General features: G+C 30.4%; 1 protein-coding gene across 11 annotated transcripts in view; it reads right to left on the reverse strand.

Annotated features, from left to right (window-relative positions):
* Positions 1 to 934: 934 nt before the first annotated feature.
* Positions 935 to 26,171, reverse strand: part of LOC143255221 (mitochondrial glycine transporter-like) — a 36,689-nt gene continuing 11,452 nt past the window's right edge. For 9 of the 11 annotated variants that reach the window (XM_076510545.1, XM_076510543.1, XM_076510542.1 and 6 more), the window contains 10 exons: positions 16,452 to 16,693; positions 12,950 to 13,062; positions 10,486 to 10,570; positions 9,081 to 9,151; positions 7,920 to 8,025; positions 6,964 to 7,033; positions 3,917 to 4,015; positions 3,335 to 3,501; positions 2,334 to 2,426; positions 935 to 1,703 (listed from right to left, as the gene is read on the reverse strand). In XM_076510545.1, coding sequence (XP_076366660.1) covers positions 1,677 to 1,703; positions 2,334 to 2,426; positions 3,335 to 3,501; positions 3,917 to 4,015; positions 6,964 to 7,033; positions 7,920 to 8,025; positions 9,081 to 9,151; positions 10,486 to 10,570; positions 12,950 to 13,062; positions 16,452 to 16,472 — 852 coding nt within the window. In that variant the 5' untranslated portion in view covers positions 16,473 to 16,693 and the 3' untranslated portion in view covers positions 935 to 1,676. Of the gene's footprint in view, positions 1,704 to 2,333; positions 2,427 to 3,334; positions 3,502 to 3,916; positions 4,016 to 6,963; positions 7,034 to 7,919; positions 8,026 to 9,080; positions 9,152 to 10,485; positions 10,571 to 12,949; positions 13,063 to 16,451; positions 16,694 to 20,816; positions 20,968 to 21,425; positions 21,581 to 26,171 lie in introns of those variants that run through there. The other 2 variants (XM_076510534.1, XM_076510544.1) reach the window with 2 other exon arrangements.

Genomic DNA, 26,171 nt, shown 5'->3' on the forward strand with positions numbered 1-26,171 from the left:
AGTGGCATTATTGATAACATCTCACAAAGTAGAAATTATTATGTCTCACAATTTTTTTGCTCACATCTTGATTCTTTGATGTTATCCCTATATCCTCTTGGTCTGTTGGCATTTTCAATTCCATAGAGCATTTTGATTTAAGCCTACAGTGAAATTCAACTGATTTGTCACTAAACAAGTCTACTAATTGGTCTCTCCCAGGGTTCATTGAAATTTTACCCATATAAGCATGTGTTGATGTCTTAAACGCAATCATTTGAATCTAGTTCAGGATGGTATAACAGTCAAAATATGTTTGAGTCCTATTAAACTGTGACAGTTTTGTGGGGAAGCAATTGTTAAAAACGACAGGCAATATTCTAACTGCCATGATGAAATATTTGACACTGCCTGAATGATAGCTCAGTTATTATTGGCTGAAGGCCTTGACACACTGCACCTACTAGCAAACCAGAGACAAGGTTTTTTTATAACCTTCATGTTACACAGTATGGAAGCAGATTGATGCAATAATTTAATGAAAATAAAGAAATTAATCTAGGGATTTTTTGAAAAATTAGGATCAGTGAGATAACAATGAACAAAGCATTTTCTTTTCTAGGCCTTAGCCATCCCAGATTTTGAAATAGTAGATGAAAAGAAGGCAGCTAGTTACCACTAAATACTGCTAACCTTTGTTGGACAGAAAAGATTTTGCCTGTTACTCTTATGAACACACCAGTGGCTCCAAAATGCAGAGGGGAGATTTTTTTTTTTATTATTATTATTATTATGGTGATTGGATGCACACTTCAGATTCACAGTTTAGTATGCTGACCACTGAGCTATGCTTCCCCACCAAGAAAACATTATCTTAGTGTATTTATTGCTAAGGAAATTAATTAAATACATGTTCTCTTAATTCTGTAATCAAATATAATACAACCCCCAAGTAATAATGATAATAATAGTAATGTACAGTTTATTACAACAATCTAGTACAAGTTCACAAAAACATTCAATTTTCTAAAATCACTATCACCATTTCAAAGGCACTTATTGCTAGGCTTAAAGATAAAAGAAAATCCAATTCTGCCATAAGTATTTTAATTCAATATTTCAAAACAAAGCAAGAGTATAGATGTTTATATGATACAATATTACATAAAACAATGATGAACAGTGTGACAACATTAAGTAAATGTTTCACAATAATCTACGAGTATGAAATAATACAACATTCTTACCAAAATCCTAAGAAAAGTGACTGTATGAAAGTGTTTTTCTTATTGTACATTTTATTGAAGAATGATATATATTTTACTAGGTTAAGAAAACATTGTAATGAAAACATATTGCAAAGATATATGTCAAATAATAAATAGCTACTAAAAATACAGTAAAACAGTATCTCAACATAAACAAAAACCAAAGGAAAATATTTATACATGAAGACACATTAGTGTGAAACACTTGTGATGCTATAGGTTCATATGACAGAACACTTAAGTTTAAACATTAAAGTTCTGTAAGAATTCACACAATTCTTCCTAAATCAACTTGTTTTCAAGAACTAAAGGGGAAGAAGAAGTTGTCAGTGCTACCAGAGACAATATTTTCATATACTCCAAAATCTATTACCATATTATATAACAGTACAAAATATAATTATGTTCTGAACACATTTGTGGTCTCTTTCACTTTAGCCCCAATTCACGTGAGACCTACAGGATTATGAGAATATTAGTTAGTAATAATAACAATAAATTTGAAAACAAAACTATGTATGAGCCTAAAACTGACAAGTTGTTAAAAACCATGAAAAATATGTTACTTAAAGACAAAACTCAAGTGTTTTAATACAAAATTTATTTAATGTTGTTGGAGGTTTAAATAACACGAAATCACGTTTCCAAGATACATATTCAGGAATGAAAATAGAATTTTATTATTAAGAACAACAAAGAAGTGCAGGAAACGAAATTTATTCAAACAAATAATACTCAATACCATACGTATTAAACCTTCTAAAGGCTAGTAATGGAGACAAAACAAAAAGAAGTGTTAATTAAAGCACAAGCAATTATCTACTAATTATACAACAAAACAAAGTGGTAACTATTCAATTTTTGTGTATTTTCTATTGTATGTAGCTCTGTGTACCAGAAGACTAATTCCCTTTAATTTATCAGACAAAAATAAATTTTATATTCCACAAATATTAAAAAGAAATACATTTAGTGTTATGAATTTGGAAATTTTAAAGAAATCTCCATACTATGGTTAGAGGATTTGTTGTAAAGAAAATAATATTAATACTTGATGTTTTCAGGTAACTGAACATAGTAACATACTTGTTCATAAACAGTCCAAGCCAGAGCTGTCATGAGAGTCCTTCTGAGAACTCGAGGCACAAGTCCCTTGAAGTATCCTGCCAGTCCATATTCCTATAGTAATAACAGACGTGCAACACATAGGATATTCACACAGTAAATGTTTATTTACTCTTAAATTTTCATGTCTGTTACAAAAACTGTATTGATCACTTTGATTATTTTATGTAAAACATAAACAACAAGTTAAACAAAATCTTGCATAGGTATATGGAAGAAAACTTTATACAAAAAAAACAAAAACAAATATATACAAGGTAAAGTTTCTTAAGAGATACATACATCTAAAGAGTACAAAGACAAAACACACTGAAATAAATGTCAAAACCTAGTTAGTCACAAGTGGTGTATAGCTGCATAATAGTATTCAAATAGCACTGAAGAGAGGATCTCTCAATTGCATACCAATGCAGGTAAGAATCTGACTGTACAACAAGATTAACATATTTTAGTACTTAGCAATTACTTGCCCTTAACAGCATGTTTCCTAGTTGCTGTCAATTTTCTCTCCAGTTTATGTTTTCATTTTGTCTATTCATTATACTATTGCTGCCACACACACGCTATAAACGTGAGAGAGAGAGAGATAATGCAAATGATATAATAAGTTAAATATACAGAAGAGAGACATACAGAAATATACATAAGACAGATACATAAAGTAATACTGATAGATAGAAATGAAAAGTTATATGCAATAGTAACATCATCTTGCAAGTACTAACGCAAAAACACATAGGTACACAATACAAGTCCACTTGTGGCATGTTCCATATGCTTGATCCATAGTGATTACTACCATTAATACACAGTTTTCCTACAGAAATTTATTATGTTTTTATTTAAGTAACAAAACAAAGTTTCTCAAAAAAAACAACAAAAGAAGAAATGTAAACTGGCTAAAATAGAAAGGAATGAAAAAAATGTGTGTTAAGTAATGTAATTAATCACATCTTCCATACCTTATAGATGTATAGAACTGCTATCGAGACCCTTCTGAACCTGCTCGGGTACAACTGCACGTGAGTCTTGATAACATCTGCTGGCTGGGTACACGTAGAAGCCAATAATCCAGAAAATGTTCCACAGAGAAATGTTGTTGGAACTTGAGTCACTCCATCTCTCCATGCTATGAAACAAAGGAAATATTCTGATTTTAATGAGACAGTTATGATTAATAATTATTTTACATACTATTTTTGTTATATCCAGTACCAATGAGGCCTTTTTTGCTCAATGCAAGGACTCTTCAGGCCAGCTGAGATATAATATTGTTATAAAAAAACAGAAAACAGACATATTTAAGATTCATTTTAGAAAACTTTTCTCAGCAGAGTTTACTAATATCCTTTATGAAATTATTTCACTGTTCTCTCTCCCACAGAGGATAATTATTACTTAAGTTGAATTTCCTACCATTCTAGTTTGTGACACTGTGGAACAGTATGTGTAAATATTATGAAAACATCAATTATGAAATAATAAAACCACTTTACTTACACACACAACATGCAACAAAGAATAACTAACTTCAGTGTACTTACATTCGGGCATAGCTTTTTTGGTATGGGTGTAGAACATTAGATATATGCCTGAAAAGGGTGCATCTCGTAACAGTGTAGGAATCAGTCCACTGAACAAACCTACAGTAAAAAACATCCATAACTGTATCACAGTACGCATACTCACACAAACTCACTCCTCTATAATTACTGAAATAAAATGTATTCTTACATTTTCTCCAAATTAAGCTATTTTTGGCTGCAAAAATAGTAGAAGTGTTAATTTTTGATATAAACTACATTAACTGATTAAATAATGATCTAAATGTTTATTTATTTTTGTAAAACTGTTTAAACATTTTTCACAATTGCTGAAAGATATTTAGCAGTACAGAAAACTATACACAGTTAAATGTTGTTGTTTTTTACAGCTTCACATACTTATGTGACTCATTAAATGGTTTTAAAGTTACTTTTTCCCTTCAAATTTCAAACTAATTAAACATAAGCTGCATGGTTCCTAAGAATAATGAAAATTTATTTCATGTAGAAAACAATGTTACATGTTTCAACAATATTAGTAAGTCTTCTTCAGGTACATACTGACGTGATTGATTAAGAAGTTTCCATTATAATTATTTCTTTTAATATAACCTTTGGTGGAATAGATATCATATATGAATAACAATTTGTGAACATAAAGGCTAATCTTGTCTGAAAAGAAAAAAAAGTGGTATTTGACCCTTACAACACACCCATGGCCCTGAAGTACTAAACTCAATTTTTTTTCTCTCTTTCGGTTACAAGATGTGAATGCTTGACTTGCAGATCTAGTCTGATATACTAACCATTAGGATATGTATGGCTTCTGACATTATGTTAAAAAGAAATTAATATTAGGCATGTTATTTCCTTTAAGAGGTATTAATTAACGTGTTGCCAGGTCCCTCGTTTCTAGATAAATTTTAAAGCATTTTAGCAAATGACTCAAAAGCTTGTGATAACATTTGCTTCACATACACCTTTCAGTAATTTATCTTATACACAAGCTTTAATAAATAAACAAAAACCAAAACAAAAAACACTAAAACTGAAAAGTTTAAAAAACAAAATTCATAAATATAAGACCAAATCATTTTTTCAGATAAGCATTAAAAAACAAACAAACTTGCAAAGATGTGTCAATACTGAAGTTTAATACAGCAAGGTAAATAAATTAAAAAATCATTATTTTTTAATTTTTATTTAATGCATTATTTGTCTTAGTAACAAATAATATAATTTTATAAGATTGTTATACACAATTTTTTTTTAATTTTATGATGAAACACTAATATATACATGGATTTTACAATATATTAACATTATCTACAATATGAACCAATATATTAACATTAACTACAATGTATGACAGTACAAGTAATTACCACAAAAAGTAACAAGCAAGTTCATAATGCAATATCTGTTTAGCCTTATTAATATTTAAGCTGAATTTTTACATCTTAAAAAAATCTCCATATCTTGTTCAACTGTAATACCATCAGTGACAAAGACTATGGAGTTTATTTAAAAATATTATTACTCAAATGTGCACAGGCTTGGTGCACTGGATCAATCATGTGCACCTAAGTGCAATGAGACATATACACTGCTTTCAGTATTTTAGTAAACTGTATCTAGTACATGCTCTCCTCCACTACATGATGTACTAAATTAACAGTGTAACCTTAATATTTCAGAACTCTTGCATTGATATATCATGTTGAATAGCAATCTGTAAAATTCATGACTTGCACACTTTGACCCTTACTTATTCATATATGGTTAAGGAAAAACATTCCCAAACTTGTTCAATTATAATAAATAAAACTGATCCTATTTTTTGAAGTAGCATATACCCTTAAAATGTCGAATAATATGGAACTTATTTTATCACAGTTTTTCTGGATCCTTAAATGTTTTACTTCTAATGTCCAGTACAAAGAGTCTTAGTTGAACAAAAAACCCTTAAAAAATAAGAAAAAAGGTTTTTCCATTTAAATGCTTTTATTTACATTGTTCCCATGCCAACATGATCCAAAATAGCTTTTCTCTTCTTGTTTCAAAGCACTTTTAACTAATTTGTCTGTTATGCCTCTGTTTATCAAAATGCTGCATTCTTAATACCTTCTTAGAAGTAATGGACTGTGCCAATAACCTTTCATTGATGACTCAATCACAAAGGTCAAACTATGCATACAAGAAAGAAAATATATATTGACTGGTGCCATAATTTGACTAGTTCTTCACATCCCATTAAGGTTTGAATCCATTTTCAGAAGCATTCATGTTTGTAGGAGTTATTAGAAACATGAGATTTTTTTTTAATAATATACAAATTAACCACAGTGGTTATGTTACACATATGCCAGAATACACAATTCTGAATAGTATGATTTTTTTCCCCTCTGATAAAAAGGCCAACACCTAAATAACACTATGTAAAGGGTACACACTACCATAAATCTACTGAAATACACTGGGATCAAATCAGTGAGGTAGCTGGAAAGTATATTGAAGATTGTATGAAAAATCAGTGGTAAATACCAACCTTCTCATTCAGTTATAACAACATTATGATGGTAAAAGAAGTTGAGTGAACTTCTGTTAAGACTGTCCTGGTATAACAAGCTATTTAAGTATGCAGATAGTAACCATAACAAGCTTTGCAGGAAAGCTCAGTTGACCCTCCTAATGATTTTTTTTTTCTCAGGACTTGTATTGGACTTTCTACAAAATTCATGCTTTTTTAATATAGCACTCTTCAAAAAACAGGAAACAGAAACAAAGCTAAGAAGTCTAATACTTCAAAGACTGAAAGCTTTCAAAACCAAATACTTGACTAATTTTTCATGAGACGATCAATGCAGTTATTTGTAGACTCTGGAAACAAAACTGAAATTTATAAACAAAAGGTTCATCAGAATGTCTTTTAGTTAAACCAATTCACAGCTTTTTGGGAAAAAAAAAGGCAAAACTATACAGTACTTAAAATTCTAAGCAACACACTACTAAAAATAAGACATAGAAACTTGTTATACTTCACTTACCTTTGAAACCTTCTGTAGTGTGTATAACTCTTAAAGCTTGTACAACACTACCATAACTGTAAACACCACTCTGGAAATAAAAACAGAATAATGTAATTAATTTTAAGCCTACAGTTGCAGCTGATGTATGTATCATGACACATACAAAATACAACTACAGCACAGTATGTTAAATACGTCAATATTTAGTCTTAGCAGAAAAATAAATCAACAACATTTATATAACCCACATTATATATCAGTGAAGCAATATCATTTATAATAATAAAAATTAATAAAATTACAAAATTCAGTTCCCAAGAAGAAAAACAATTAAAATGTTTTGTTATGTATTTGCACATTTGAACAAGGAAATTTATTTTAAAGTGATATCCAAATTCACATACACCAAGTGTAACCAGTTAGAGAACTTCAATAAAATAGGCATTTCACAGAGATGAACTTTAAAACTAAAGAAACAGGCAGATCCAAAACACAAACAATTATACATAAAACCAAACTTATTTTAAAAGTGAAACAATAAAAACAAAGCAAAGCCTAAGTTAATAATGGCTGATGGTATATATCCACCATAATTCAAATAAAGAGAAACCTAACCAGTTACTTGCTGTGAAAAGTAATTCTACTAAAACTGAATACAAAATTAGTTATGCCAAAAGTTTGCTATATTTCACTGTTTTCATTCATATTCCAAAACTTAATTTTGTGGATGTTTCTTCTTTAGTAAAAAATGTTAACTTTCAGAAAACAAAACAAATGTACACTAGCCAATAAAGTCTATTAAAAATAATCTGTTTCAAAATTGAAAAGTTTAGAGAAGTCTGGGTAAATTGTTTGCTGCTATAACAAAGCTCTGTCTAATTGTGAAAATCACAACTGCCATATTATTGTACATGTGCAAATATTACAGTTTAAACATATGATCTGAAACTTCACTTTTACAATATGCATCATACCTCATATCTTGTTTTTATAACTGTTATAGGTAAAAGAATAACTCCTGTCAGTGATCTTGCTGAAATCCCCAGACAAACTGCATCAAAAGGAGATGGATCATTTTTCCTGTATAAAATTAGGGACCATACATAAAGTACAATGATGTAGAAGGTCAAGAAAAAAGTTATACAGTTATAAACTTATATTATACAAATTTATAGATTATAAGTAATTATCTGCAGTAATTATTTTTAGTTTGCTAAAAAATAAATATTTAGCAATTTCACTCTATGTTCTTAGTTAAATTAATAAAAGAAATTCATTTTGGTTAAAAATGGAAATTTGTCTGTCCAATATCACTCAACTGTGTGTGTGTGTGCGCGTGCGTGCGTGCATTTCTTTGGTATCTTTAATACATGAACATGCTGTCTAAAAAAAACTATTTTGGTAGTTAAAAACTCCTTAAATTATGTGCAGCACTATCAGGTCTATTCTGTTAAAGGCAATGCATTTATATACATTTTTCCTGTCTACAGATACATATTAGTTTATTAAATGTTTTTTTTTTCTCCCCAACATTTGCACTGAATAAATCATGAATGCTTTTAAAGCTATCATTTTATATTTGATATATGGGATTTAATGTTCACAAAAGTTCCAAAAATTAACTTCTAATATGTAAACCTAAATAAAAAGTATTAATTCTTGGCTAATTTTAACCCAACTCTCTTAAGGAATAACAAAAACACAGATGAAAAAATAAAACAAGATAACAACAAAATACAAGATGATAAGGCTATATTTATTTTAAAAGTTTAATAGTCACTATGAAAATATAAGATAGAACATGGCAAAATAATTCCTAACAACATGTACGAGAAAAACTCATGTTTGTTTTCTTACACAAAACATTTATCCTACAATGAAACTATTTTCAGTTATAATTTACATACACAAATATGTGATACATATGTAGAGTACAAAAAATATATTCAGCATTGAGAAATTCTTTTTCTACAAGCCATTGTAACAGTATGCAATTATTTTGACACCAAATAAACGTTTTACAGCATCTGAAATCAAAATTGCAAATATTACTTTTAAATTTTACTCTAGTCCTGCAACACATGCAATTCTATAGCCGCATCATCCAAAATATGTGTCACAGGTTAAAAACTTACGCTAGTGTTCGTTGTAACCAGTTGAGTGAACAAAAGTACAGTCCTACCCCTGGAACACAACGAGTCATTGACTAAACAAATATAAAAACAATTATTTATAATGCTATATTAGCCTGACCAATGTAGGCATATGGGTTAAATGTTCTAGCACAAAAATATTAAAAATATAATAGCTACACACCAGTTTAACTATTTTATGCTTACCTAAGATAAAAAACATGCATTTATACAAATTCTGAAATTAATTAGTCTGAAAATTTCCATATGATTTGTGAATTTGAGCAGAGGCTGTTTTCATTTTAATAATAATATGAATGGAAACAAAACCTCTATTTGCAATAGTTTTCTTGTATGTAATAATTCTTTTAACTACAAAAATAAACCAAATTCTATTTACACATTAGAACTTTCAATATCAATTTACTTGTTCTTTAAATACATGAATTTTGTGCAGTAAAAAGCATAATTTATTTTTTAAATACAACTTAACCTATGAATAAGAACTTAACATAATTTCATTCAGAAATCAATCATAAAAACATTAGCCAATCTGTAACAAACAATAAATTTAAAATTATTAATATCTTTAGTACCAGTATACTCAAACAGAAGCAAGATGTTTGAATTTGAAAAGAAAGTGATCCAATGAGTATAAAACGTGATGTTCCTGAAGGTTATATATTTGGTCCAATACAGTTTAACTTGTATGTTAATGATATTGTAAATACATATTTAGAGAGTAAGATAAAACAATATGCAAGTGACACAACTTTAACTGTAACTGATATTTATGTGAAAGTTGGCAAAGAATTTACAAGTTGATTTCAATAAATTAAGGTACTGGCTTTATATGAAAGAAATATATCTGAATACCCAGTGATGTCGAGAAAATCCACTTGTAGAGAAAAATATATGTGTAAAAATGGCTTGTCTTGGTTGAGAAAATTTTTTACGTAGAGGAGCAAAAAATGTTTCTACCTTCTTCGGTCATCGTCAGATTCAGATAAAACAAAACTATGATAATTCACTCACAGTATAAAATGTGTGTGGATTTTCAATTAATTAAGGCATTATTCTTAGTTTCCTGCTTTTCTACAAATTTAGCAATAGCATTTAGCAAGTTTTTTTTAGACATTTTGAACTGTATGAACATTGAGATATTTGTTGTTAACATGGGTTGAGAATATTTTCTTGTTGGAGTTAAAGCCACATCACCGACACTTCTCATTCAATATAAGGGTCTGGAGAAGGCTGTGTTTAAGGTCACTTTTTTTCTAGACAAATTAAAAATGCAATGACAGTGTTCACTAAATCTTAATACACATATAGTTTTCAGACAAAATAAAGGAGTAAGTATACACTCTAGTAACATATAGTTATGTAACTACACTTCCTTCAAACTTACTGGAACAGTTCCTTTCCACAGACCAATCACTTTTTCATTTTTTACCACATGGTACACCAGAGAGACCATTCCATATCCTGTAGTTCTAAAACAAACATCAGAGAATCACTGATAAATGCACAACAGCTCAAACTAATGTCTATTTAGTTAGTCTTAAAAAATTCAAAACAAGGTTTTCAGTTGAACAAGTTTATGGATAAAATTTCATTACAGTATAACGATAATAAAAGATCGAAAATATATATTAACAAGAGATAAAAACCATATAGAATTGAATAAATGTATAATCACTAAATTCAAAATACTTTTACTGCAAGAAATTTGTTGTTTCTTAGTGGTTAGTATGCCAAGATTGTGACTCCAAGGATTCATAATTTGCAACCCTTTCTGCGTGACTCAAATCGAGAACTGTATAACTAGCAGTAACTGTCAATTGCTTAATCAAGAGGCTATTAACTGAATCCATTAGATTAATTAATTTTAAATTCTACCTAAAATGAGATAGTTAAAATCATGATTACTCACAGACTTTAAAATTTTCTTTTAAAAGTCATTACTTACACAGTCATACCACTTGTATTTTCACTTGTACATCAACAACAACACACACACACACACACATACATACACACTCTTTCTCCTGAGAATTCTGACAATTAAACCATAAAAAAAATTAATTCTGCAAAAAAGTTATAAGAACTATAGGTGTCCTAAACAATTCTAACTCATAAAAATAAATCTTCAAAAACTAGACATGTACTAAGTGTTTGAGAATTGTCAAAGCATGAAATTTAACATGGAAATTCTTGTATAATCTTAGAAATAGCAAATTATTGGTTGAGGTCTTAGTTGGACTGCTGTAGACTCCAGCTGTGTAGACTTCATAAAACCTCAAAAAACAAACAAAAAAACAAAAACTGTTATGATCAAACAAACAGTGACATCTAATATTTCTTTCTGTACTACACAGTAGCAAAAGAATGTATGGCCGTCTTTTCTATTAAGTTCTGAAAAGAAAAATAATATCACCTGTCCATACATCTGCATTTACTTATAAAACAAAAGAATACAGTTATGCAATTATATATTAAAAACATAACACAATGTAAACAAACAATAATTGTACTCTAACAATTCAATAGACAGAAGTTGGTGATGGGTGCTGCCAGCCAGTTGCTTTCACTTTAATCCACAGTTTAAAACTAGTGACATTGATAAATAGTCTTTGTAGCTTTCAATGACAAAGTTTAGTGGCAATGAAAACTGAATTTTAAAGCCTTTAGATAATGAAGCAACACCACATTATGTAGCTTTCTGGTAAACAACAAACAAATCTAATGTCAATATTTCAAGTATTTGAATAGTTGGAAAAATCAAAGATGGTACTAAGCAAAAACACCAACTAGTCTATTAGTCCACAAACTTGTTTTAATATTGTGAAGAAGTGTGTTTATTTCTTCTCCAACTTCTCATAGGCTTTCACATGTTGACCTGTCAAATAATTTAATCAACTAAGAATGATTCACCATGTGTCAAAATGTTATTTTTCTTACATAATGTGTAGAGTTCACATCATTAGAGTGATGGATAAATATAGATCAGATTGGGTACTAGTTTCCTCTTTTATTAAATTTTTGTTATGAAATGAAGAAACAAACATTTATTTATTCACAATAGTTAAAGATTTTGTTTTCAAACCTTAATCATTTAAATGAGTGTTTTCTAAAGTTTCTATTACACCCCCTCTCTCCTCCCCCTTAAAATAATTTTTGTAAGAAAAAAAAGTCAACATTTTTGGATGCTCCCATCAAAAGGCAGCACCTCCAAGCCACCAGTGTGTGTCCTCATTTTCTCGTCAGTTTGAAAAACACTAATTTAAGGATTTTACATTCAATGATATAAATGCCTCATAAAACTTATCAACAGCATGCACTTTATTACAACAGACCTAAATATATACATTATTTCTTTCTTGTATATTGCATGTCAGTCAGGTTGTGATCATGCTAGAGAGAGTAGCTTAACAACAACAGAAAGGATGACTGAAAGATAAGAAGTTGTAAGGTCTAATGAACAATTATTTCCTCCAATGTGGGATTTTCTGTAGATGGTTAATCACAACTTCCAGCTGGTATTTAAAATTCAATTACTATACAACTTCTAATCTTCATGTAATAAGTAATATACAACTATTTCTTTTGTTAATGCAGTACTATTAACTGCCACAAACAAATCAAATGCATCTTTACATGAGATACTTTTAAATGGAGATATCCTAGAAAGGTTTCTTAAACACATAACTACAGATCCAAGTAAAGATGTAGCCATAACTTAAATGAAACATCTCATTTACCTATAAAATCAGAAAAGGAATCACAAGTGATTTGTTAAATTTCATAAACCTTTCACCATGTATTGAACATGTGTATCTGATGATTTGTTTTTAGTCCTCACTGTGACTTACCTTGTTTGGAAAGGACTCTGTAATCGAGTCTTGATGAGGTCAAGTGGCTGAAACAGTAGGGTTGAACAAGTGCCACTGAATGATCCTGCTAAAAATGATTTCAGGACAGGATACTAGTAAAGCATATGAAAAGAAAAACTGTATTAGTTTTAATACAACACCATTAAATATTCACATAAACATATGCAAATGTATACAAATACTTACTTTGACTACTTACAACTACCATATTCTTCAAACATGCTTTAAAATACAATGAAAATCACTAACTGAAATCTCACAAGTCATAAATTAAAAAAAACATTAAACCTTATTAACATATAGCATTACAGTTAATGCAAGAAGAAACTATCCGATTCGATCACTATGGAATGCAATTCTGCTATCTTTGAAATACGGTTATAATTCCTGTATCTTAATCAGCACTAAATTTTAAAACAATGGTTAACCAAATCTTAAAATGTAAAATAATGTTTTTGCATGGACATATAACCTTGTTCAGAGGGTGAGGAAGAACTGGTGAGTGAAGCAAGGCTAGAAAATTTTTTGTTACAAAATATTCAGAGTGGAGTAGCACTTGCCCATTCCTCGCCATCAATTATGTACTTTTGGGCTCTAGGCATTTACAGTTGCATAAAAATATATACATTATTCTGAAATCAAATTATCAAATCATATATTTTGCACATTCAATTGTAAAAATGCTTGAAACAAAAAAGAAACTAGTCTTAAGATAGAAGTATGATAATTATTAAAAAACAACAAACTTTATGACGTGTCTCAAGTATATGCAAAAGTATTCCAGTAGACCATTATCTGTATAAAATACTAAAATGGTATACCAATTATAATAGCCCACAAAATTATAAGAAGGGATAACATACCACTTAAAAACTGAATATGTGTATAACATTTCATTTTTCAAAAATTAAAAACTATAAAAACTGCAGATGAAGAAGGGGGTTAAAACAGAAAAGCTAGTAAAAATGAAAATAACATTTTTTAACAAGATTATAATTATATAAAAAACACAGTGGTGATTAAGGTAACCACAGACTGACATTAAATACTGAAAACACAATAAAAAAACATCTGGCCAGAGTAAGTAGGAGGCTGCACATGATTTCCAAAACCTTCAATATATCACAAAATTCATAAAGGTACCACATTGACTGGTTTGTAGTTTTATACATTAGATGTATGCATTAAAAAAAACTGTTTGCATAGTAACACTGGCTTGCAAATTTAAACTTCATAAAAGTTTTGGTTTTAATAACAGATTTTCCACAATTCTGTGAGACAGATTTTGAAAATAATTTTTTTCTTCTATTGTGCAAGGATTTTTTTTTTATTTTACAAATCAGGAAGGGAAAAAAACAAACTTACTTTGATTAAATTATTATTTAATTTATTACAACAAACCTTTTTCTTTAATATGTTTGGGTTCAAGAACAATTGACAAGACTTGTCACAACTGATACAGAGAAATCTATAGCTATTGATTGTCAACATTTTGAACATAAGATGTGACTCAGGTTTCAATGAAAATGATTCACTTATGTAAAAGTACACATGACATTTTGTGAAATATCTGTAGATGATGGAGAAAAATGGATATTTTCAGATTCAGTGTACAGGAATTACTGTGGAATATGTAAACATTTCAAGACAATAAAACCATCACAGGCTTGTGTATTTAAATCAAGCAACTTACCTAAACACAAATATATATATATATATATTTTATATATATGTACAGGGTGGCCCGTAAGTCCCTACCCATCCATGTATCTTATGTATCCAGTGTATCTGTGCGCTGTCCCTCATTCTCGCTGCATAATATTATGCAACGCCATGTTCTGCGAGACATTTTCCTCAATATAGCAGGGGTTATTGTTCCAAATGCTGCAGTAACAGCTGCCTTCAACTCATCATTAGTATTATAATGTTGTTTAGACACAACATATGGATGGGTAGGGACTTACGGGCCACCCTGTACAACTAACAACACACAGTATCAATATTCAAGTCATAATGTTAATCATAAGTTATTTCAGTATACTGAAACAAAGAAAATGGTATCGAGTGAGAAATTAAAGGTATACTGTTTCAATACTTCATAACAAATTGTGAAGTTGTAAAGGAAACATAAGCAATGCATTAAGTAAATGGAAGTCATTTGAAGATTACATACAAGTTTACTTTAGGTTCAATAATATGAATACAAAGGCAAAGTGAAATTCACATAAACAAGTAATAAACACAAAACTTTTGTTGATAAAAATAGCCAAGAAATACAATCCCAATAGGTTCCCATCTCACTTAATGTATGCATGACCATACAAGATCAACAGACACAACCTAATACTGATGTTTAGTACAATTAGTATAGAACTATCACTGAAGGTGATCTACATTTCCCAGGATATTTCAGTAAGAGTTCTAATAGAAGTTACAATTTTATTGTCAGAACAATAGGAAAACAGCAGCCTACCAAAACATTTCAGCTGTTTAGAAAAAATGTTTTAAAATACATATACTGAAGCATGTTGTTTGTTACTATTGAACAAATTGTTTGGAAACACTGAACATGACCCTGGTTCAGTACAAAACAACTAACATAACTATATCAATATACATCAAACTTACACAGCACTTATAATCACTTGATCTGACTACTTATCTCTGCAAAAACATTAAGTTGAAATTTTCCCTCAGCTGAGAAGGATACAAAAATGTTCAAAATATTTTCAATATGCACTCCAAAAGAGGAACAAGAGGGGATAGGAGAACAATGCTGGTACTACAGTGATTTACAGTAAGCCAATAACACACTGTGAAATAAACAAAACTCTTCTGGAAAATAAGTCTACATAATCATCAAAATCTTCAGGGTACAGACTTTTAACCTTTAGACTCTTTCCTAATGTTTATTTTGAGGGTGGGAGATATATACATATTATAAGAAAACAAGCTTTTCTTAACTTAACACTTGAATTATATTTTGCATAATCCACACACATGCATTATGAAATAATATCTTAACCATCACACAGAAATTTGGGTTACAAAACTATTTATGGATTCTGGACCTTTATATACTCAGACTCTCATATTTAAAATCAGTATTTGAAGCTACATTTTTAAGGTTGTAGTTTATTTGTTAACCAGAAGAAGCTGCAACTCATACTGATGATGTAAAGATAGTCCTAGAAAGTTTTAAGATTTGATGTCAAGCTTCTAAGTGCATTTCAACATGAATTATACATAAAGGTTTGGAAAAGACACATGAGAAGTAGAGGTGCTTCAAGATAGAGTATGTCAGCACATTTTCATGAAATGTTTGGATCCATTAGTTATCATACTAGTAAGTTGATTTAAATTTAATAATAGTAGGGTTAGAGAGGTCTTAAATGTCATATGTAATGATACTTTTAAATTGTTTTGTTTCCAACAATACTGTACATAATACAACGAGAATATATCAATTTACCATACTTACACTGCTTATATGGTCAGCCATACTGACAACAAATGTCAGAAGACCTTTTTTCCAGTTCTAAGTTTCTTTGTGATGACTTCAGTAATAGCTAATTCAACTACTACTATTACTATCCAGTAACTATGGTATATTACTGAATTTTCAACAATTTCAAAAACAATCAGATCTTACAAATTTGTTGTAGGCACTTTTCAGTGACAATGTTAAAGTTTATGTTTATGTTACTCCGTCACGGAATCCCTCTGAAATGAGAAAGAAAGAGAAAATTATTAGGATAACACAAATGTAATATATGAGAACAGAAATAAGTACTTAAAGTAATACAGCAAGTTCTAGTTCCATCATTTGTATTCTACTTGATAAAAACCAAGAAAGAAATTTATACTAAAAACACGTGTATTTAAAAAGATACAACAAAAACTGCTAAAATATCAGTTATATGAGCATGCTGTAATGTTATGACAGTTACTATAAATCACTTTTTATTAAAACCAGACATGTAGCAAAATTATGTTGTAAATGTATTAAAACCTCATCAAGCTGTGAATTTATTCTAATCATAAATACCATGGTAAATATTATTCAACTAGTATTATTAGTAATTCATTATATATACTGTACTCATTACCATATTAATACCAGTGTAAGTTAAATTAATGCTTACACTTTTCTTATGTAACTCGCTCATTTATCATAGACACACACACACACAGAGGGTACAACTGGAAGACTTTATGCTTTACCAAATGTTTAGAATGGAACTAATAAATTTTTCACATTATGAACCATATGATTTCTTCCAAACCCTCACATATTCATAACAAGAATGAACATGAAGCATTATACTCAATGTAAATGTATAATATCTGACTGTTCATTTGTTTTGTTACTGTTTTGATAAATAGAAACTGACATGTAACAACAGCATGTTGCTTCACTTGATAATCAGTATTTGTATATTCTTTATTTAATTTCTGCAAATACCAACAGTTCTCAGGCTGTTGATGTTCACTATTGTTAAATCAAAATATGTAAAAGCTACAAAATTCATTGTTTGAATAACATACATCTCAAAAATACATTAACTTCTGAGCCAAACAACTAGAGGGAAGCAGAGCCCACCCCTAACTCCCAGGCTACTACATTCTAATACTGCTTGAATGATGAAGGAAAATTCTCCCAGCAAGATGTATATCTGAACCCACCTACATTTTTTTTTGTAAAGAAATTGCTAAATTTATGTTGTTAATAACTTCAACACAAATTGTATTTAAAAACACTCCTACCAACTTGTTTGTGATGTAATTCAGCATTGGTATCAGTTTCTCTGTGTGCAATTTTTAACACACTCATTTGATCGATGGCTACAATTTTAATTATTTACCACTCCCCCTCCAGTGTTAGTTATTCTTGATAGCAGAATGGAATTTATGTGGTTTTTGGTGCAGGCTGTTTTTTTTTTTTTTTATTAAGTTGTATTAAAGAAATTTAAAGGATTTTTGGTGATTTTTTTGTAAATAAATGAAGTAAATTATCAAAATACTGGTAGATACTTGGAAACAAACAGAGAATATTTCATTAAATTTTCAATTCTGAAACTGGCTGTGAAACTTTTTCCTGCAATTAAATAAATGCATAGTATAGTAAAAAGTAATAGTAAAAAGGATTCCTACAAATATTATACATATCTAGATTTCCTGCAATTAAGTAACAAAAAAATTATAAGTTTTTCTATAATTGACCACTTGAATTTTATACAGGTATATATATCTTGATTGAATTGTATTATTTTAAATGTAAAAAATTGCCCACATTTATTAAATTATATCTTGTATACTGTACATAAGATTTCATTATAATAAATTATACTTGGCAAACCTGGTAATGCCTTTTGAAGACAGTGTAGTGCAATCATGCCCTTAGGTGACACTATGCTCAAAATTTTCAACAGTAACCTAAGCATACTAGTTTTTCGTGTGATCATTTTATTATAATTTCTTTTATCATATGTTTAAGAAGAACAGAAAAAAACCATATGAATTAATATTGAAATAAAAGTTTTTTAACTTTAATGCACCCAAGGCATCAAAGATAAGAGGACATTTTTTAAAAAATTTATCTTTCAGTTACAGTAACTAAATGTGAAATAATGAACCCCTGAACCTGAAGTCTGATATGCTAATTAGACCACACTCAGCCCAAGGCTAAAAAATAATACCCATTTTACTGAAATAGCAAGTCATGCATTGTGAAATGACAAAGCAAGAAAACAAAAATCAAAAACAAGTTTTTATCTGGTCTTTTGATCAAAGCTGAGTAACTAGCAATATTTGCTCATCTATAAAGCAATAGCCCCATTAATCAATTAGTTCAGTGCTCTTCCATTCTGGTAAGTACAAGTCCTCCAAAGTGTTTTACTTTTGTTGCCAACCTTCAAATATTGGGTGGTTAAACATTAGTAACAGAGAGAGATAGCTTTTCCACAACAAAGGCAGATTAAGAAGGTTGAAATATTGTTCTGTACTTTATATTAATTAAAGTTTTAATACTATATCAACCATCTTGAGAATACATTTTTACTTCAAGTGGGATTCTTGCCATCACGAAAGGCAGGGTTAGGAAGTTTTATAACAATATCTCAATTTTTTTTAATAAATAATAATTAAAATAATGAAAAGAAACAGTAAAAACTGGAAATCCCAATTTTTTATTATTTGATTGTTTTGACAATAAATGAATTATAATTTTAAGTAATCAACTACTGGGATAATGATGAACAGTAACAATCAGAAATAATCCTGAAGAAGAATAATCACTTATTCAAACATACTTGAGTTTTGGGTCTTGTTTTGAAAATAAATCAGAAATGCTAATATTGATTAATAGTTGAAACAAGTGAAAACAGTAATTAGAAAGTAATTTTGATTAAATGATTAGTTTACATGATTGATTTAACCACTGCTCATTGTTAATTAAATAGACCACCCAGGTCTAATGTTGATGCTTAAACCTACTAAAAATATATTTAAAATTGTATTCTCAATCTTTTTAATTTAACTTCTCTAACAGTCAATTCCATAAGAAAACTCAGTTCTAATAATTTTTTTTATAAACCTCAAGCATATATCCCCTCAATTCATTTGTACCCCCTCAGAAAAAAAAAGTCTAAAACTCCCTCTATAACATCAAGTAAGAATAACTAACAGTATAACTCCACAGTGTTTCACAACCAAATTAATTATTTCCAGCATTTTAGTAATATTAGCAAATTTATACACACTACTGCCTATATCATTATCCAAATTATTAACACAAACATTGAAGAATAACGATTTTAAGACTTTTAAGATGTGTTCTCCCCTTATCATCATTCTCTTCTTATCCACTTTGGAATTTCTCCACTAATCTCATATACATCCATTTTACTAATCAATCACTTACAAGTAACATTATCAATCTTTCTGAACAAGTTCCATAGGGTTACTGAAAGCATTATGTTTCAAGAGCAGATAAAATCAAGACTAACAAATATTTTTATTTATTGCTTTTGACATTCACAAGTCATGCTGCATTGTTGCCTTGTGAGTGCATGATTCTTCTTACAATTTATGCCATGTACATGTCTTACTGACATCATAAAAGTATATACTGAAATGTTACACATCCCTACACGATGTCACTTTAGTGTTTACTGACTGACAGATAACACACTCATATACAGAGGTGTAAGCACTTAAAACAGGCGACCCTGCAGGTTGCCTTTGACTCTCTTTTTGAGAAATAAAACAAAGTTGCTATGATCTAAAAACGCACTATTTCAAAAACAAGGTAAAACAACAAGAACAAAAAAAACCTTTTCTAGAGTAATTTTTTGAACAACCAATTTTAATAATTAAAAAATATAAGGCCTTTTACTTCTGATAACAGATCCCAGTAACTTTCTTAGAAGAAAAATGAAACTAATAACCCATTAGTTTATTAGATCCCTCCAGACATCTTAAAAAGAATGGGTTATTTAGCTATCCATCATCAGAAAAACTGCCACACCAAGTCCTTTGTAAAATAAGTTAGTCTCAATTACCTTATCGCTATATTTCTTTTAACTTTTAAAATAATAAAATTCATTACGCCAAAGTGATTCATTCTCTAGAAATTATTTGTCATATTTACACTTCGAAGTTACAGAAGTGAAAAGAAGAAGAAAGTTTTTAGTTGCATTTTGCTGCGTTATAACTAACAATTCAGAATACCCATTTGTAAGTTGTAAGAAAGATGTCTACACAAAACGTGGCATAACAGGTAACGTCTTAACAATTGCAAGGTATATAAGTCTGATTACCAATTAAACACTAAACAGTATCTTACCCATCTTCACTTATAAATTTTACTTTCTACTTTTTCACTTATAAAAAACATTCGATTTATTGAGTAGACTTTGCTTTCAATAATGTATTTGCATAATCTAATACGACTATTTTGTCACTGACTTAAATCTGGTAATACAATGAATTGCTAGCCCCCTATATTTTGTGACCAGAATAATACTTCAATGTCAGAGACAAATGAAAATTTGAATACACTTGGCTCTTACTAAGAGGATCACATGATTTTATGTAATTTGTTACAACTCAATAGCTGTTCAAAGTAAAAAAAGTCTATATACGAGAATCAAACACACGAAAAATCACGTGATGTTGCTATGTGAATTTATCTTTCACGGCAATATTTTATTTATTTATTCCATATATATGCTGGCCTTCACACAACACGTGGTTGAGAAAGCTGTATCATTATTTCTAAATATCTCGTTCCACTGTTACTTTCGAGAGAATAATACAGTTCAGTGTAATGTTAAGGTTGTTTACAAAGACTTCTATCGAAAACGAAGTACACTATGTAATAAATTTACAAGTTATATTACTACAACTAACAACATTAGTCTGATTAATGAGTAAACATTTCAAATTATCTCACCCATCTTCACTTGTAATTTAACTTTTTCTTTTTCGCTTATATAAACTTAAAACTTATGAACTTGTTTTCAACACAACGTAACTACATATATTCCGTCACTGTGCTAAATTTAGTTATTCTGTAAATATTCAGTCGCCAGTATCACGTGACTAGGGATACAATTCAAGGTCAAGTGAAAATCGAGTCAACTAAGTTACGAGGCTTTTACTAACAGGAATCACTGAATGTTAGAAAAAATTTATCCTATGGTGAAATGTTGAATATTAAGTGACATTTAACGCTGTAGCAATATTTTTGTTGTTTCTTTTTTTTTTATATAAATTTCATTTAAGAAAATCTTTATGTGCGCCTTGTAGTAGATAAGAAAAATCGAAACGAGTAGCATTTGTCACCATGATTTACAGCCATACAATTATAATGAAGAATAAATTATAAGCGTTATTATTTTATTAATATGAAACAACAAAATGGCTATAAACGCTCTGTCCACCATGGAGAATCGAGCCCCGAATTTAACGCTGTTTGTTTTTTGTTTGTTTGTTTTTGAATTTCGCGCAAAGTTACATGAGGGCTATCTGCGTTAGCCGTTCCTAATTCAGCAGTGTAAGATAAGAGGGAAGGCAGCTAGCTAGTCATCACCACCCACCTCCAATTCTTGGGATATTTTTTTACCAATGAATAGTGGAATTGATCGAAACATTAAAACGCTTCCACGGCATGTTTGGTGTGACAGGGATTCGAACCCGTAATGTTGTAAGACCGTAAACTTGTTACTGAACCACAAAGAAATGGGGTGATTCCACGATATATAATAATCTTTTTATGGATTAAAAGTACGTCTTGTTCCATGTTGATTTCTAATTGCCACTTACCAAATTTCTTTAATTATAACTGTTGTATGCTGCATCAGTGTCATGCATTTCTATTTGGCCCGGCATGGCCAAGCGCGTAAGGCGTGCGACTCGTAATCCGAGGGTCGCGGGTTCGCGCCAAAAATGCTCGCCCTCCCAGCCGTGTGGGCGTTATAATGTTACGGTCAATCCCACTATTCGTTGGTAAAAGAGTAGCCCAAGAGTTGGCGGTGGGTGGTGATGAGTAGTTAACTTCCCTTTAATCTTACACTGCTAAATTAGGGACGGCTAACGCTGATAATTCTCATGTAGCTTTGCGCGAAATTTAAAACAAACCAATCAAATTATAATATTCAACATAATAAATTGGAGGCTCATCCGAAATCAATTATGATACGTAACGCATCTCCTTCATTTACTGACAGAGCAAGTATTACACACTCTATAATAACAAAGGAACAAATGCAGCTATAACAAAATCAACCTGCTGGTTTTCGCGGCAACTATTGTCCTAAAACTTGTACGTATACGAAAAAAATGATAAGGTCAGAGTAAATATTGTAATATTACAAGAAAATAGAAATGTTTTTGTTTTTGAATTTCGCACAAAGCTACTCGAGGGCTATCTGTGCTAGCCGTCCCTAATTTAGCAGTGTAAGACTAGAGGGAAGGCAGCTAGTCATCACCACCCACCGCCAACTCTTGGGCTACTCTTTTACCAACGAATAGTGGGATTGACCGTCACATTATAACGACCCACGGCTGAAAGGGCGAGCATGTTTGGTGTGACGGGGATTAGAACCTGAGACCCTCAGATTACGAGTCGAGTGCATTAACCACCTGGCCATGCCGGGTCGGCTTTTCTAATTTGAAATAGTCTTAATGTTGAATTAAATTGCAATTTCGATTTAGAAGTTAAATAAGTGATAATACGTATAAAATTTATGACATTATCATCAATACTTACACACAGTTTCTTTTTTAATACAAATGTATTTTAATATATAAATAATAATACAATTTATAATAACAGTTATTACAAATAATAATTTACATACAAAAGTTTTACAAGCAATAGAGAACGTTATATTTGGTCTGGAATTGAATATTTTGTCGACGGTTTACGATAAGCAAAGTAATTTCAAGTTGATATTTGTGCAGTTCAGTTAACGGACAGATAGCTAGCTCTTCACATATGACATGAGAGTTATTTTATCGCTGAACTTGTCTACTGTTTTTATAAAGATACTAACTTCTAATATTAATCTGCTGAAGTTAAATGGTTTGTCATGTCTGAAATCTACAAACGTTTCTGATCAAGTGTTTGTAGTTTCCAGATTAAAAAGCTTTGCTATATATTATAATTAATTTCGGACAAGACTCCGATTTATTATGCTACGCATGTTAATGCACTACGATTTCACATAACCGGAAATTTGAATCTAGAAATTAATAAATCTTAACATGTATGAAATTTATGTTATTTGCTAACAAGATTGATACACAATTTTTTTAACACAAATTTATTTTAATGTACAAACAAAAATACAACTTATAATAAGTTGTTACTCATAGTTATTACAAATTATGGCTTATATACAAGTTTTACAAACATACAGACAAAACCGAATCTTGTATTCGATCTGGAAGTAAATATTTTGTCGATGATTCAGGTCCACGACGAGCTTATTAATTTTGATTTGATATTGTCACACCTCGCTTAAGCTAACTGTCTGTCGTTTCTTGATTGGCCTCAAATCGTTTTCAAGTTCACTTCTTACTGGTGAAGACATTTACTGTCGCGTAGCAATTCTAACGTACGAAGTAATTCGCTGAGGTTGAAAATTTGTAATGTTCAAAATATGCAAAAGTTCCCGGTCCAGTTCTGTAGCTTTAGAATTAATAAGCGTTGTTCACAATTATAGCTTTGAAGGCCTATAGTAAGTTGACTGTAGCTATCCACTGATAATAATACTTTTTGTCTCTTGACGAGTAGGTTTTTATATAAGAATCATACAAGATTTTCAACGTTTCAACAATATTCTAACGCTTTCGTAAACAAAATATTGTTGATTCTAGCTTTCAAGAATTCTCTACAAATTTCGAGAACAATTGGGACTTGGGCAATACACAGTTAAAGATACACATTAGATGCAGAGTTAAAAATTATACAGAAACAAGCGTCGGTACTAAAATAAATGTACAACGGTAAATACGTTACAACTGGCTCGGCATGGCAAGGTGGTTAAGGTACTCGACTCATAATCTGAGGGTCGCGGGATCGAATCCCTATCACACCAAATATGGTCATCCTTTCAGCCGTAGGGACGTTATAGTGTTACACTCAATTCCACTATTCGTTGGTAAAAGAATTGCCCTCAAGTAACTTTGCGCGAAATTCACAACAAACAATTACACCTTGTAAATGATAGTTAAGTTCTGGTTAAAACTGGTTGGCTGTAGTGTTGATTAAACTTTACTAGCGAAAACTTCCTTTTGGTTAAAAATAATAATTGGTTGCACTAGTTATTACAGCATAAATGACAGTTATAGCTTTCAAGGTTTATAGCATACCAACTGTAGCAAACCAGCTATATACACTGTCACTTGGCGCATCAGTTTATAAACGTTAAGCGAGTTTCTCGAAAGTTCAGTTGGCAACAATACTGGCAGTCACTAGTATTTACAAACATACATTGTTGATTCCTGTAGTTGAGAATCTTCTACAATTTTAGTGAATAGGTGGGTATTTCACAGTACTCATTTAACAATATAAGCTACACATATTTAACTAAAACTAACATCAATATTAAAATAAATATATAATAGTAAATCTGTTACAGATGGGATACTATACGTACATTGTGCAAGGATGTTAACAGAAGTGTCATTCAAGGGTAGATTAGGTAATATTTTAAAACTACACTTTTACCTTTGTTTGAGTGAGAATGAGCAGTCACGTAAGTAGAGCAAATTGCTTTTAGGCAAATACGTTTTTCACAAAATATGAACTTGTTGTTAGCTTCATTTTTAATACTTTAATTTACACATTTGTTGCTAAAGGGTGCGTTTCCCGATATTTCCTGGAAGTGTCATTGAAGTTAAAAAGCTTATGTTTACTTAAAATCTTAAAAGTTATGTTTACTAAGCAGAAAAGGAATAATGACATAAAAATTACTATGCGAGTTATTAGAATTTTTTTATGAAATTAATGAGTAAATCAGTTCAGTGCCAGTCAATGAGTTATTCACTTCTGTGTTTCAATTAGCACACTAAAGAGTGAGATAGTCATGTGTGTTTGTTATGAGTTGATCAGAGAGGAATTTCTGCAAGCAAGTTTGTAACTGAGTTAGTTGTTGTTTTGAATTAAGCACAAAGCTACACAATGGGCTATCTGTGCTCTGCTCACCACGGGTATGGAAACCCGGTTTTTAGCGTTGTAAGTCCGCAGACATACCGCTGAGCCACTGGGGGGGGGTAACTGAGTTGTAATTACAACAGTTTCTGGATTTTTGTTGAAATGCTGTTTCTCAAGTGAGGCCTAGAAGTGCATGTAGGTTGTAGAAAACATTAGTGAAAAATTAAATTACTTCATTATTATAATGTAAACTAAACTTGGCATTGGTCTTACTAAATAATTCAAAAGAACCGACCGAACAACAACTCACAACAGAATGACTGATCTAAAAGTTAAGAATAAATACTTTTTAAAAATTAGATCTGCTAAACAGTGGGAAAAACAAAATATTGTGTATATAATTCCGTGTTTCTGAGTCTAAGCGGTACTTCTACATATTTATGAAACTGCTACCAGGACACGATATGACTCCAGAAGATGGTAGTAATCCAGAATGTACAAGAAGTTTGCCGCACAAACCCTTGTCAGTACGCTATT

The sequence above is a fragment of the Tachypleus tridentatus genome, chromosome 7 (genome assembly GCF_004210375.1).
Source record: "Tachypleus tridentatus isolate NWPU-2018 chromosome 7, ASM421037v1, whole genome shotgun sequence".
NCBI lineage: Eukaryota > Metazoa > Arthropoda > Merostomata > Xiphosura > Limulidae > Tachypleus > Tachypleus tridentatus.